Source organism: Miscanthus floridulus, unplaced genomic scaffold (genome assembly GCF_019320115.1).
Source record: "Miscanthus floridulus cultivar M001 unplaced genomic scaffold, ASM1932011v1 os_940, whole genome shotgun sequence".
Taxonomy (NCBI): Eukaryota; Viridiplantae; Streptophyta; class Magnoliopsida; order Poales; family Poaceae; genus Miscanthus; species Miscanthus floridulus.
The window spans coordinates 8,119-23,377 of record NW_027098536.1 but is presented as its reverse complement, the minus strand read 5'-3'; the positions used below and the strand labels follow the sequence as shown (position 1 = coordinate 23,377).

General features: G+C 49.8%; 1 protein-coding gene across 3 annotated transcripts; it reads left to right on the top strand.

Moving 5' to 3' along the window:
• Positions 1–1,789: 1,789 nt before the first annotated feature.
• Positions 1,790–14,523, top strand: LOC136535454 (transcription factor ILI6). Of its 3 annotated transcripts, XM_066527715.1 has the most exons (7): positions 1,790–1,907; positions 2,490–2,562; positions 12,471–12,662; positions 13,184–13,296; positions 13,400–13,491; positions 13,681–13,824; positions 14,193–14,523. In XM_066527715.1, the coding sequence occupies exons 6-7, from the start codon at positions 13,699–13,701 to the stop codon at positions 14,343–14,345; spliced, it is 279 nt and encodes a 92-aa protein (XP_066383812.1). In that variant the 5' UTR covers positions 1,790–1,907; positions 2,490–2,562; positions 12,471–12,662; positions 13,184–13,296; positions 13,400–13,491; positions 13,681–13,698; the 3' UTR covers positions 14,346–14,523. The 3 variants fall into 3 exon arrangements, with proteins under 3 accessions (XP_066383812.1, XP_066383813.1, XP_066383815.1); XM_066527716.1 differs by lacking the exons at positions 1,790–1,907; positions 2,490–2,562 and having other exon boundaries at positions 10,284–12,662; positions 13,636–13,824; XM_066527718.1 differs by lacking the exons at positions 1,790–1,907; positions 2,490–2,562; positions 12,471–12,662; positions 13,184–13,296; positions 13,400–13,491 and having other exon boundaries at positions 13,498–13,824.
• The last annotated feature ends 736 nt before the right edge of the window (positions 14,524–15,259 follow it).

Below are 15,259 nucleotides of genomic sequence, written 5' to 3'. Positions count from 1 at the left end.
GATCGCCAGGAGGATGCAGCGCAGGGGAAGCCACGCCGGCGTCCAGCGGCGGGCCCCATCCGCTCCGTGGTCGGGGACAACCACCGGTGGGGCGCATGCGCGCGCTGCGCCGCGTGCTGAGGGAGCCGCCGCTCCGGCCATCCGGCGTCGCTGGGCTTGGCTGGCACGCTAGCATGTCAGGAGTGAGGGAGAGGGCGGGAAGAGGGGAAGGAGGAGGACAGCCGCCGCCGCTTCGAGGACCGGCTGCCGTCACCCGTGACGAGAGAGGGAGGGAGGGGGCACGGACAGGAGGAAAGGGTGGTGGGGCCCACAGAGGTAAAATCGTCTTTTTACATGACAGTTAACGGTTCACGGATGGAAAAACCAACGGAGTGTCGTATAAGGAATGAAAGTTGAACTCGGTGTCAAATAGAAACTGAAATTTTTTGAGGGGCAAGAAATAAACGGGTCATTTGTCTGATGTCAAATAAGAAATTCTGTCGTGGTAAGATGGGTGCATGGTGGACGGGCCGGGTCCATGGCTCCATGCTCTCGCGCATCGCAGGTCGCGGCAGGGTGGTACTCGTACGTGCCAGCACAGGATTGTGGTACGTCTGGGTTGGATGGGCGGGCCCTCGTTGCCAATTGGCATGCAGGCCTTGCATCGTCTCTCGCTCGTCCGCCGGGCCCCAGCCCTCAGGGGCCAGGCGGCGTTCCACTTCTACCAGAGCACGTACGCACGGCCCGGCCCGGCCTTCAACTAGCATCGAGACGAGAGTTGAGACGACGGATGGTGGCGTTATTAGTCAGCTTTTCTCTCTCGTCGCTCGACGGAGACGTACCGGCGGTGGTTATGGCGGCGCGCGAGGGGTACGTACGGAAGTGGGTGGCACGATAACGGCGACGACGACGTCCAGACGTGCTGGCTGCTGTCATCAGGCTGTGGCCTACCCTGGAGGTGGTTGCGCATCGGATCCGCGCGCCCGGCCGTCGCCAGCTCGCGAGTTCCGACTGGACGAGGAGGATACAGGCAGGCCGGTGGCGGTGTGAACCGACGACGGTCGTTTCCGTTGGCGCTTTCGTTATTTGCTGCTGCCCTCCTCGCGCGACTGGCGACTGCGACTGCGAGAGGACACGATTCGAATGCGATCGCGATGGGCGTGCCACCGCCTGCCCACCTGGTCGGATGGCGACGGCTGGGCGGCCGCTCGCGCATCGGCATGAGATCCATCGCGCGGCGCAGTCCACTCCAACCCCACCGCTCCAACTACCCCGTCCCCGCGCCGCGTTGTCCAATGCGTCGCCTTCGCTTTAGTCCTTGTTTAGATCGCCTCTAAGTTTTTTCACCCTCTCTTCATCACATCAAATTTTAACCGCTTGTATGAAGCATTAAATGTAGGTTAAAAAAATAACTAATTGTACAGTTTAGTTGGAAATCACGAGATGAATCTTTTGAGCTTAGTTGGTCCACGATTGGACAATATTTACCAAATAAAACGAAAGTGCTACTATTCATCGGGTTGAAATATTTTGCAATCTAAACATGGCCTTAGTCGCTCGCGCGGCGTGCTGCATCTGATGGGCCGCGCACACTTGAAAGAGTAGGAGGCCATGCGGCCGCCGTGCCAAGTCATCTAAACAGGCCTGCGTACACATCGACCAATATGGGCCCAACAAAAACAGCTATGTGGCCCATTGAGGCCCGCCGAAACCGAATCCACGCGATTCGCCTGTGCCATGTGCCATGGCGGAGCGTGACGACTGACGAGACGATCTGCCTCCCCGCATCTCTCTCTCACTCTCTGCTTCCTTCGTCCCTCACGATTTCCCCGCGGAATTTGCTGGACTTCGCTCCGATCCCCGAGCGCCTGTGCTCTCTCATTCCGGCCCCAATGCATGTCCCTTGACTGCGCTCTGCTTCGATTCTGGTAAAAGCCGTCGCGATCCCCCGCTAGGGTTTCTCTGTGTCAGTGTTCCCGTTCTTCTTCTTCTCAAATTTTTTTGCTGTTGTGGTAGCATTCATTTTGGTGGCGGTTGCGAGTTGGTCTCGTTTGTTCTTGGCTAGCTTCAGCGCCGCCTGTGCTGTCGATTGTCACTGCAAATTTGTGCCCTTGTTGTGTTAATGCTTTACATGGTTGCGTCCCGTTCATTGGGAATTTGGGATGCTGACGAAAGTCTCTTCAAGCCTCTCAAGTGAGATGGTCATGGACCCGTTTGGAACTTAGCATTTAGTAGAAAACATATGGTACCTAATGCACTTCTGGTTGCAGTAATCAACCACAATGCCTTGTACTCTACAGACTTTTTGCATGCCTTTCTTAAGATGGACATAATAAAAGATTTGGAGGCCGATTAAAGTGTCCAAAGCTGCAATTGTACTACAGAGCAGAATAATGGGGAGTTTCCAACTAAACTCTCCGTTCTTTGTTTTATTCTCATATATTTGTTCTTTTATAAATTCCTATCAGCCACAATTATCGTTGATTCAACAAACTTCCTATCCCATGCAGGTTGCAATCGTGTTTCACGGACATAATGTAACTGGAGAGATAACATTGGTTAAATAAACTGCAACGGGGATAGGTAAACTTCTTCAAGTGGAACTTATAAATTCTCTAAACTGCACTTGGATGCTTCGAAAGCTGGTCAGGCGGTCATAGGCAAGTTCCATGTCTCCTAGCCTTCTAGTTTTGTAATGCTACTGTGATTTAGATGCTGGGACCTAGAAGTTGCCCCTATGTATGTTAAAAAATATGTTAGGATGATTAGTTTTCGACAACCGAAACATCTATTGATCTGGAGCCTGCAGTTATCTTGTCAGTATATCTCTATCATGGGGGTGACCAAGAAAAAAAACTATTTGATTACTGTGAAGCAGTGTTGTTCAGCACAAAAATATTGGAAGGGGACCTTGTTCATGTAAAGCTTCACTAGTCATCCGCACAGACACCTCTAAATAATGCTACAATTACTGTCCTGGGCTCGTTGCAAGCTCTGTTTGAAAGGTCCCTCAGTATAGCTCTGTCCTCGGCTCGTTGCAAGCTCGGTTTTGTTAGTCGCTGAATTCTTACTCTTGGTAGTAGTAGAATTCTTACTCTCATCGAGAGAGAATGACACTAGGAGTTAAGGCAATTTTCTGGTTTATTTCTCACACAAAATGCCATGCCATGCCATGCCAACCTAAGGGGTTGGGGATACATATTTATAGGCTGCTAGCCAGCCAAGCATATGCTAAGATGCTGTCCTAGATGCTAAGATGCTGTCCTAAATGTTATCCTAGATGCTAAGATGCTATCCTAGCCAGTCAAGGATGTTGTCCTTGCTGCAGCCCCACAAAGACCAGCCAACATAGAGACTTATCCATCATTCTCTCCCTAAGTCTTGTGCGTCGTCTTGTGGGAAAGTTGAACCATCCCGGTCCTGGAGCAGAGCTCAAGGAACTTGATCCTCCCAAGAGGCTTGGTAAGCAGGTCTGCAAGCTGGTCCTTGATGTTGATGTAGTCGCCTTGATGCTCCCTTCCTCCAAACAGCCTCGGATGAAGTGGTACCTCACCCGGATGTGCTTACTCCGTTCATGGAAAACGGGGTTCTTTGCCAGGGCCAGAGCGGACTTGTTGTCCATCCTGAGCTCCACCGCTCTAGTGTCTCTGCCGAGGAGATCACCAAGCAGTCGAGCGAGCCAGAACGTGTGAGTCGAAGCGGTGGAGGCCGCTATGTACTCGGCCTCGCAGCTGGACAGGGCCACCACCTGCTGCTTGACCGACTGCCAACTAACGAGGCACTTGCCGAGGAGGAAGAGGATCCCGCTCGTGTTCTTGCTGGTGTCGATGTCACCGGCGTGGTCGCTGTCGCTGAAGTGTGCCGGACACCTAGGGTAGTAGAGGCCGTGGTTGAGAGTCCCCGCAACGTAGCAGATGATCCTCTTCACAGCCTGCTGGTTCTCCGTCGTCGGTCGCTGCATGAACCGACTAACGTAGTCGACAGAGAATGCCAAGTCCGGCCGTGTGTGGGCGAGGTAGCGAAGGCTCCCAACAAGACGCTGGTACTGCGTAGCGTCCACCTCCTCCGTCGTGCTGTCGCGGCTCAGCTTCAACCTCTCCTCCATCGGAGTGAGAGCTGGGTTGCAGTCGGTGAGCTCAGCTAGCTCAACGACGCGCTTGGCGTAGGCGGTCTATCGAAGCGTGATCCCGGAGTCATCCTGGTGCACCTCGATTCCTAGGTAGAAGGAGAGAGGCCCTGGGTCACTCATTTGGAAGGTGGCCTTCATCTCTTCCTTGAATGCCGTCACCTCCGCATCCTTGGTGCCGGTGATCACCAAGTCGTCGACGTAGACACCCACCAGTAGAGCATTTCCTCCACTGTCCCGTCGGTAGATGGCCGCCTCGTGCGGGCTTTGCTCGAAGACCATCCCCTTTAGCGTGGAATTCAACTTAGCATTCCACGCCCTCAGTGCCTGCCGCAAGCCATAGAGGGCTTTGCGTAGGCGGAGCACCTTGCCCTCCTTGCCGGGGATCGCAAATCCAGGCGGCTGGTCCACGTAGACCTCCTCCTTCAAGTCGTCGTTAAGGAACGCCGACTTGACGTCCATATGATGAACACGCCAGCCCTCCTGGGCAGCTAGCGCAAGGAGGAGTCGCATAGACTCCACCCGTGCCACGGGAACAAAGGCGTCGTCGAAGTCGACCCCCTCCTGTTGCACGAAACCTCGTGCCACCAAGCGAGCCTTGTGCTTGACGATGGCGCCGGCTTCATCCCTCTTCAGCTTGTACACCCACTTAAGGGTGATCGCGCGGTGACCACGAGGAAGGTCAGCAAGCTCCCAGGTGCGGTTCTTCTCAACCGCATCCATCTCCAATTGCATCGCGACGTGCCATGCCGCGTGTCTCTCGGCCTCTGCAAACGATCGAGGCTCGCCGTCGTCACACGCAAGGTGCAACTGTGCCTCCAGGTCGTGAGGCACCAGTCCCGGCACCGGCTGGTCGCCGAGAAGGTTCTCCATCGTACGGTACCGCAACGGCTCGCCATCGTGGTACGCGTCGATGCACTCCTCGTCGTGAGAGAGCGGAGTAGCAAGCTCAACCGGGCTGTGCTCGACACGAGCTGGTGTTGGAGTAGACGTGCCCGGAGAGGTGCCTGTCGGTGCCGGAGTGCGTGGCGGTGCCGGCTGTGGTGGAGCCGGCGAAGAACTCATCGTAGCCGAGGTCCTGGCTGGAGAGCGTGGTGCTGTCGGAGTAGCAGGCACCGGGGTCGGTGGAGGCTCGAGGACTGGGGTAGACGCGCTCGTTGAAGAAGAGCTGCCTACTCCCCCAGCTCCCTCGAAGTGGACGTACTCGACAGTGAAGTCGTCGTACGTCGGAGCCGAGCCGTCGTCCATCGCCTTGTCCCACGCCCATCCTCGCCCTTCGTCGAACACAAAGTCGCGCGCCGTGCGCACACACTGTGTTTTCGGGTCGAGGATGCGGTAGGCCTTCGAGCCCTCCGCGTAGCCGATGAACACTCCTGAAGTGTTCCTGTCGTCGAGCTTGCTGATGTGGCCAAGCTCCTTGGCGAACGCGAGGCAACCGAAGATCCGCAAGTGGGAGACCGCCGGCTTACGCCCATGCCAAGCCTCGTACGGTGTCCTACCGTCGAGCGTCTTGGTAGGCGACCGGTTGAGAATGTAGACGGTTGACACCACCGTCTCTCCCCAGAAGACAGCCGGCATCCCGCTTTGCTTGAGAAGGGCCCGAGCCATCCCCACAACCGTCTGGTTGCGTCGCTCGACGATGCCGTTCTGCTGCGGGTTGTACGACGCAGAGTAGTGGCGCTGAATGCCCTCATCAGCGCAGTACGACACGAATTCAGCCGCCGTGAATTCGCCGCCGTTGTCGGTGCACAGCACGCGCAGCTTGCGGCCGCACTCCGCCTCCGCAGCAGCCCGCGAGCTCCTGATGGCGTTCGTAGCCTCTCCCTTGCTGCCGAGGACCATCACCCACATGTAGTGGGAGAGGTCGTTGACGAGCAGCAGGAAGTAGCGTCGTCCTCCCTGTGTGGCCAGTGTCACCGGGCCACACAAGTCCCTGTGCAAAGGCTCGAGCCTCTCCTTGGCTCGAAAGCTTGCCCGCTGGGGAAAGGGGAGTCGCCTCTACGTCGTCAACACGCAGATGTCGCAGAGCTGCTCCACATGGTCGAGGCACGGCAGGCCTCGCACCATCTCCGTGGCACTGAGCCGCTTTGGGGCCTCGAAGTGAAGGTGCCCAAAGCGCTCGTGCCATTGCCACACCTCGTCATCCCGACAAGAAGCGAGACAGAGGGGTTGTGTCACCTGCACGTTAAGGACGTAGAGTCGATTTGCGCTTCTGGATACCTTGGCAAGAAGGCGGCGACGGCGATCCCAAATCCTCATGACTCCATCCTCAACCACCACGCGCGAACTGTTCTCATCCAGTTGTCCCAAGCTGATGATGGAGTTCCTCAACGCGGGGATGTAGTAGACTATGGTGAGCAGCCTGTGCTCACCAGACACGGCGGTGAAGATGACGGAGCCGACGCCCTTGATCTCCACGTCGGAGGCATTCCCAAACTTGATGGAGCCTCGGACGCTAGAATCAAGCTCGATGAAGAACTCCCGTCGACCGGTCATGTGATGGGTGGCGCCGGTGTCGAGGCACCACCCGTCAGTCTTGTCGTCGCCGGAGCCGTCGCCGAGGAGGGCGTGTGCTTTTGGCTTGTCAAGGTGGAGGGGAGCCGCTGCGGCCGGTGCCGCTAGAGGTAGCTCGGTGCTTGCATGTACCATGAACAGAGCCGGCTCCTCCTCCGCCTGTGCGACGTGGGCCTGGCCACGTTGTGGCTGTCGACAGTCCTTGGCCCAATGGCCAAGCTGGCCGCAGTTGCGGCAGGTGTCGTGTCATGCCGGTTTGTGCTTGCCGGCGGCGCCGCCCTGGGCGCCTCCGCGGGCATCACCCTCGGCACTTCCTTGCGCCCTGGCCTGGGCGTCTCTGTGCGCCTTGCGCGGCTTGCCACGCTTGCGGCCGCCTGTCGCGGAAGAAGGCTCCCCCTTCTTCCGGTCACCTTGGCAGGCAGCCCACTGCTCCCGAGTGAGAAGGAGCTTCCCGCCAGTGATGATGGGCCCCGAGAGAGACTGGCTCATCGCTGTCGACGACCTTGAGGCGACCTATCGCCTACTCGATCGACATCGTGGAGAGATCCAGCAGGGACTCGATCGAGCGAGCCATCTGCTTGTACTTCTCGGGGACGCAGCGGAAGAGCTTTTCGACATCTCTCTCTTCGCCATAGGTGTCATCGCTGAACTGCACCATCTTCTGCAACAAAGTGTTGAGACGGAGAGCAAAGTCATCAACGTCCTCACCTGGCTTGAAGGCTAGGTTCTCCCACTCCTTGCGAAGTGCCTGCAGTGTGGACTTACGGGCGCGGTCGCTGCCGATGCGTGCCGCAGCGATGGCGTCCCAAGCATCCTTGGCAGTTCGCTTGTTGGTAAGCGAGAACTGCATCTCGAACGGGACTGCAGCGATGAGGGCATCCAACGCCCGTCGATCCTGGTCGTAGTCGACGTCGCCGTACCGGACTGTCTCCCACATGTGCCGCACCTGGAGCTTTACCCTCATCACCGCAGCCCACTCGACGTAGTTGGTCTTAGTGAGGGTAGGCCACCCACCGCCGGGGCCGACATCCCTGACAACAGCCTGGAGCCCATGGTAACCACGGTACCGATCTGGGGAGAGAGAGCCACGCTGCCTGTGAAGGCTGCGCTCTCCATCAACTTGTCCGCCACCGTTGTCGTGCGCGCCTCCTCCAGGAGCGCCGCCGGCCCGTCCGCCCCTGTCTGGGCTGTCGCCGCGCTCGTGGGCATGCGCGGCTACCCACTGCGCCGCCCGCGCCCGCGCTGCCTCCCTCCCCAGCAGCTTGAGGTCCGCGTAGGCGCTGTCGTCAGCAGAAACGGAGCTGTTGATGCTGCCGCGCAGAGGCTCGACCTCTGCTGCCGCCGCATGCGCTGCATCCGCGCCGCCGCTGCTTCCGCCTTCGCTCTATCTGCTGCCAGCCTCGACGCCCTTGCCGCCGCCGCAGCGGTCTCTGCCGCCGCTCGCTCGCGTTCCTCTGCCGCCGCAAGTTCGGCCTCCTGCCAACGCCGCGTGCTCGAGGCGACCAAGCGCTGAGACTGCCCTGCGGACATGACGCGCTACCGGAGGGCTACTGCGTGGGGAGAGGGCTACTTCAGACGAGCGCAGAGGGAGAGGAGTGAGCAGGAGCGGCCGGAGCTGTTGCTGCTCCCAGCTGGGGCTGTTGCGCGGCTGGGAAAGGAGATGAGCAGGAGATACTCAGGCTACATGATAGTATGGCTCTGATACCAGTTGTTAGTCGCTGAATTCTTACTCTTGGTAGTAGTAGAATTCTTACTCTCATCGAGAGAGGATGACGCTAGGAGTTGGGGCAATTTTCTGGTTTATTTCTCACACAAAATGCCATGCCATGCCAACCTGAGGGGTTGGAGATACATATTTATAGGCTGCTAGCCAGCCAAGCATATGCCAAGATGCTGTCCTAGATGCTAAGATGCTGTCCTAGATACTAAGATGCTGTCCTAGCCAGTCAAGGATGTTGTCCTTGCTGCAGCCCTACAAAGATCAGCCAACACAGAGACTTATCCATCATGTTTGAAAGGTCCCTCAGTATAGCTCGACTAGGCAAACAAAGATACTTTATTTCAGTCCAGACATTTGCATGTCACTTTAATTCTTTTTGGTTTCAGAAGACAACATAAATGGTCTCCTTTTGGATATCTTTGCTTCTATTTTGGGGTTTTCATGATAACACCGATTAGCAATTGCCTGCTACGCTGAACCTTTATCATATGAAAAGCTAATCAAGCTGCAATATTGATATTGTCTGCAGTGAGATGAGCAAACCATAACCATGCCTGAGTCAAATAAAAGGGAACTGATTTCATCTCTGACCTTACTACAGAATACCCTTTCATATATGAGGCAATGCTCTATGCAATTATACTTACGGTGCCCCACTTGCAGTAGTTTGGTTTGATGGAACGAATATTGATCTACCATACCAAATAATTCAAACATGCTGGCTTCAATGTGCATGGATCAAAGGATCTATACACTTTTGGTGTCAAGATGCGCACTTGCCCTCAGTTGTTTCCTTCCCTCAGACTCACTTCCCCTAATCTTCTTTCTCTATCTCATATGACCATGATCCAGCTTTATGGATGTTAGTTACATATTTACTTATCTTGCATCATTAGCCATGAAGACATTGTTATTTAACCCTAATTGCACACAAACTTGGTAGCAGTCACCTTGATGTGTTATTTTTTACTTGTCTGTTTAGGAGCTCTTTTCATGTAGCTGTACTTTCATTGACTCCTACGTGAGTTACAAAGACCACAATCATACCTTAATAACTTCCACCCTCGACTTTTTTTTTTTGAGGGAAACTTCCACCCTCAACTTTAAGAGTAGGGTACATATTTGGTTGCTGATTAGTGATTATACCTAAAACCAAAGATGCTTTCAAATAGTAGCTTTGGTCTAGAAGCTTTTATTCTATCTCTCGTGTACCAACTGCCCACCCTAGTATAATCTAGCTTTCAATGATGAGCATGTTGAGGTTCTGCAGCAAGATCTGGATTCTTTTCCTTCTTAATTCAAATAGCTATACTGTATTCTTTTGGCTGTTAGCACATAACGTTGTCAGATCTCTTGTTTCAATATTCATTGTTAAGTAGGTCTTGGATTTCGCAGAAGTGGGTGTATTATTTTGACAGTGTTTTCAATTAAAGACAGCTGACCTTCAGTATCTCCAGATAAGATGATACCTTTTGTGTCAGAGTAATACCTGTCATTTTATAACCCTGGTTAAGGAGCCTGGTGGTTATGTAGAGTGGAAGCTTCTGGTGTAACGAACTCAAATTTGGTAAAATTTTCCAATGTGTTGCCTATGTATATCCTTGAAAGTGTCATAGGTATGATCTACTTTCATTCAGGAATCAGAATTTTACTCTGTTCAGTGATTTACAAGCTGTGACGACTGACAACATGTGGTGATAGCATAAACCAATTTGAGATATTTATGAAGTTTGTTACAGAAGTGTTCTAAGACACTTTCATCATGCTATAGAGATTGTCAGTTAAGGGATTTTACTAATGATGGCCAAATCATGTCAGTGCTGTGGTGTGAAATGCTACTTTTTATAACCCCCCCCACATATCGCAATCATTCCTGAACTTGACCATCCTCTTGAGGATCTTTTCAGTATCAGACCATGAGGCCTCATCAGTCATCACTGTCCCTGGTTGATCTGCTGTACAGATTACTTGGTCCACATGATTCACATAAGCCTTTTCAAACTTTACGCACAAACAGGGTGACAGATTAAAAATAAGTGAAGCATGTGGGAGCTTGTTAATGTAGTGATATATGCTAAGATAATCCATGTGATTCCAGCCATCTGTGTAGTAGGCAAGGCCTACTTGGCTAATTTTTTAGTAGATAGGCAGTACTGCTGATTCAGTCCCGTGATCAAGTGTAAGCTTAAACAAAAGATTGATCTCACTTGGTTGCAAGTGAGTGAATGTGTGTGTGTGTGTGACCTTGCGTGGGGCTGAAGGTGCTCTGCATAAATTAAATCGTGTCCACGTGACAACCTGTATGGTGTTTCCAACTAATTGGATTCAGCTACATGTGCCCCGTCAGACATGCTGCCATCAGGATACACTTTGATCATCTCCCACTAGCTGGTTTTGATTGGCGATTTGGCATATTATATGAATTAATATCATACTTAAGAGATACATGGTCCCTTCCATAGTATCTTTACCCTGCAATTGGTACTATATGCAGGTCTTTTGATTGTAATTAAGTTCATTACATAGCTATGGTATGCTATTGAGTCTAGGGTTTAGGGTCAATGTGTCAATTTTCTAAACAGGCAGCACCTAATGATCTAGGATTATATTACTAGTGGCAGTGGATCGTGTGAATTGAATATTCAAGAGACAATGAGAATTTGTTCTGCATCTATATGCTGTCATTGGCTGTCTAATTAGATCTTTATTAGCCTAACGAGATATTTATTCTCTATAACTATTGTGCTCCTCCTATGTCACTAATTCGTCATGATCGAATATATCTGACACTACACCATGCAGGTACTGTATCTATATAAATAGAAATAACTGGTGAGATTTAAGCCACCTTCATTTGAGGGCTACAATTTCCTACAGTAATCTGTCAAAAGAAGAACAAAGAACTATAATGTTTCTATGTTTTAAGAGTAAATGACTAGTACATGCAGTTTGGTAGCATGAGGATATAATGCTTTAAGAACTACATCTGTACAGAACATAGCGCTATGCCTTCAGAAACAGGCATTGGATTTGTATGGCAAATAAAGTTGTAGTTCCAAATCTAGCTGTTCAATGCCATGAACTATTCCACTTGTTACTATTAAGTTTCCCCAACATTATCATGCAACCCTAGATCCCCATCAAGCTTATGGAGATCGATGCATAATCATTAATTGGATTTTAAATGCTATTTTTCTAGCAACATCTCCCACTATGCTTGTGGCATAGTTTTATACATGCTACTCACATTACACTAACATGACCAATGGCATTAAACTGTCTGGAAACTATATATGTTCTGCTCTGACTTTTTATTTTATTCCGATTTGCTTTTGTTCAGTCCACATCAGAAAACTTTTAGTTTGCAGGTATGCTTTGCTTTAGGAGTTAGAGAGAAAACAGTATGAAAAAATGCAAGTACAAATGCATATGCATTGCACATGATTACACTGTAAGATCACATTCTAATGCTTCTCTCTTAAGATTCTGAAGGTTGTGAAGGGCTAATCTTATCACACTAGCATCATTTGTCATTAAAAGAACAAAAAATCTTGTACTACAGCTGGTAGTTGCACTATAGCTTGTGTAGCATTGACTGGTCAAACCTTACCATGATTCTTCTGAGATGTGCAGCAATTGTTTCCTTGGAAGGACGTATTTATTATATGCTTTTTTACATATACTATTTTTCCAGGCAATAGTTTATTGGAGTTGAGTTGCCTTTATCTTTCTTATTCTCAGGGTTAAGTTATAGCTCATTGGAGCTAAAATTATTATGCAATGCTAATTGTTCAAATCTGTTGTATTGCAAATCCCACCATCTTAGCAATGAGATTAATTTATTTTGTTTACCACTCATGCCTACCCCTATACATTTTCTCATTATCATTACCACTTTATGAGCTGCATGGTTAGACAGCCTTTATCATTACCACTTATGCTCTTATCAATTTTCCAGCCTTTCTATACATTTCTTTCAAAAGCTTGATTTATTATACTGCACGCCAACTTTACTAAGAACAAAGCCAATTACAGTTTGACGCCAAAGGCATCATATAAGAAAACTGTTTTTTTACACGGTTGCTTGTAAAAGTTATTTTTGCAATGCAATAATTCATTTGAACTGTGCAGGGATCATATTCATTGATAGCCAGCATTGGAAGCAACATTTCCTTATAGTGTGAGGAGAACAGTAAATTAAAATTGACTATGTGACCCATACCTGTATTGATCATGAGGCGCCGCAAGACATGGGCTCTTGGTGCCAAAGTATCGGATAGACCAGTCTGCATCAGAACACTGCTGAATCTGAGACAGTGTGAGGTATTTAACACTCAAATCTTTTCACTGCACAATTGTTTCTATGTGTCCAGCAATTGATGATTTTATCATTTTATTTTGGAAAGAAGCTGATGCTTTCACCATCATGTATAGTGGTTATGTCTTAATATATGATGCAAGAGCAATTTTTATAGGGAATAAAGTTTAATGATGCTAATTTCCTCATTTGACTATAGACTGAACTGAACTGTATCCAAACACGCCAGTCCTATTAGAATACACGGTGCCTGGGATGCAAATGCATATTGATTGTAATCGTGAGTAGTGAATGGATTTCGTGTGGGCCATGGGTTTAATCTCCTCCAGCTTAGGAAGGCAATAGATTCATGGTGCGCATGGATGTGTACTGAATTCTATCGAGACACAAAAGAGAGTTGTCCACAACCTCATCTACCAGTAACTGTAGAGCCACTGTTGTTTGTTCATGTGCATATATTAAATACATAATGTGGGGCGAAAACAATTAACATGCATATTTTGGCTTGTGTGGTTCCTTCTGACAGTTCTGGCCTCCAAGTCGGCTTTCTCACTGGCATTTCTTCATATCCTGTTGATCAGAGGCTCTCCCACTTGCAGCGCTATGCAACACAACAGTGACGCAAGCTCGTTGGTATGGGTATGGCCTCTCTCTCTCTAAAATATTTACAGTCTAGCTTTCACTAAAGAATATCCTACATGTGAATCTATAATTTGGGCCACCTGGTACTTTGTCCCTATAGGTCAGGGACTTGAGCTGGAATTTATACTGTCTTAGTGCCACGGGAAGCTCGCTCCATCTTGCCTGCTCTTTGGGGTTCTTCTGTGCAGCTAGGTAGTACTATTTAACACCCACCACCTGCCCATTTCTTCTCCCATGCACTTGTCTTCCTCCTCCAATAAGCTTCTCTCCAGTCCTTGACTACCATTTCATCACCTGTGTATCTCAAACTTGCTTGCCTCACTCCAAACATCTCAGTTTGTTTCTTGATCTCTTGCAAAACTTCTTTCCCCAATCTCCCAGACAACCACATCAACCAAGATGTCGAGTCAGAGGTCACGGTCTAGGCAGTCTGGTTCGTCGAGGATCACTGAGGAGCAAATCAGCGACCTTGTATCAAAGCTGCAGGACCTCCTCCCCGAAGCTCGCCTTCAGAGCAATGCTAGAGTATGTAACTGAAGTTCATTATCATTACCACTACTTTATGAGCTGAATGGTTATCCAGAATTTCTAGCTAGGTTAGCTGTGATCACAGTTGAGCTGTAAATTGTCATTACCATGTGGCATTCACTACATTGAGGCCTACAAAACGATCTGATACGGTGATACCTACTGCCGACCTGTTAATTGTTACAACAGAATTGGCCAAAATTGCCAGTCAAAGTTGAATGGCCCCTGCCTCTATTATATGAAGCATTCCATGCAATTACGCGCTGTAATCACGCGTCAACCAGTTATTTACTTCGTGTGGCATGAGCTTGAGCTGACGGTCCGGTAAATTGTTCTCCCTTTAATTTGCCGTCTTGCCCATGCAGGTGCCATCTGCGAGGGTGTTGCAGGAGACATGCAACTACATCAGGAGCTTGCACCAGGAGGTGGACGACCTGAGCGAGAGGCTGTCGGAGCTGCTGGCTACGTCCGACATGAGCAGCGCGCAGGCAGCTGTCATCCGAAGCCTGCTCATGTAGCTGAGACATCTCGCAGCGTTCATAGCCTGAGTGATTTTTAGCACTTGTTGGAGAGGCAGGTCATTACCTAATTCGCCCGTGTACTTCGCCTACGTGCATACGCACTGTTGTCGTCTCGCTACCTGAGCCAGAGGCCAGAGCTATCTTTTTTGTGTACTTAATCAATCCCATCGTTATTCGCAAAGCTTATATATCATTTCGTGTATCTCTTGAAACTGTGCTATCCAGCGCAGTGGTTGGCGAAGGGGCGCCGCACCTCGTTACTTCTTTCGCTACCGAATGTGCTGCTGCGGTGATGCCTGCCTGCCTGCCTCTTTTTGGAGCAGAAAGCGAGGCCTGTTTATAGAGCTCTACTCTCTTGAATTTTAGCTATAACTTCTTGATTTTTTTAATAGAATGATTCTGATGGAGAATAGCCGAATAGGTGTGAATTGGTTTGGAATGACTTTGGTGAGAATTAAATAATGAGGAGTGAGAAGCGTTTTTTTAGCTTCCACCTCCTAGTGTAAATGGAAAAATTATTCTTATCACGAAGAAACTGTTTCAAAGAGCGCTGTCAAACGGCTTTGGATCAAGTCTTAGGAGCGAATTAGGAGGAATATGCAGATGTGGCAACATTTCCTCACTTTTGGGTTTTGGGTGGTCTATTGTAAGTTCATTCTACGAATTTTATAGGTTTATATGTCGGTATGACTCCCACTTTCTTATTTCTCCATCTTCCTGAAAAGAAAAAAACCATTTTGCCAAATGTTTTGCGTAAGTGATTTAGCTTTACCAAATAAGTTATGGGCAAACTAGTTTCAATTATTAGCCAATGAGTGATAAGGTATTGCGAATCTAACCATTTTGTTCCATAAACCAAACAAAAGTACGAGGGGTAAGAAAATGATGCATCATCCATTCTTAAAACTAGA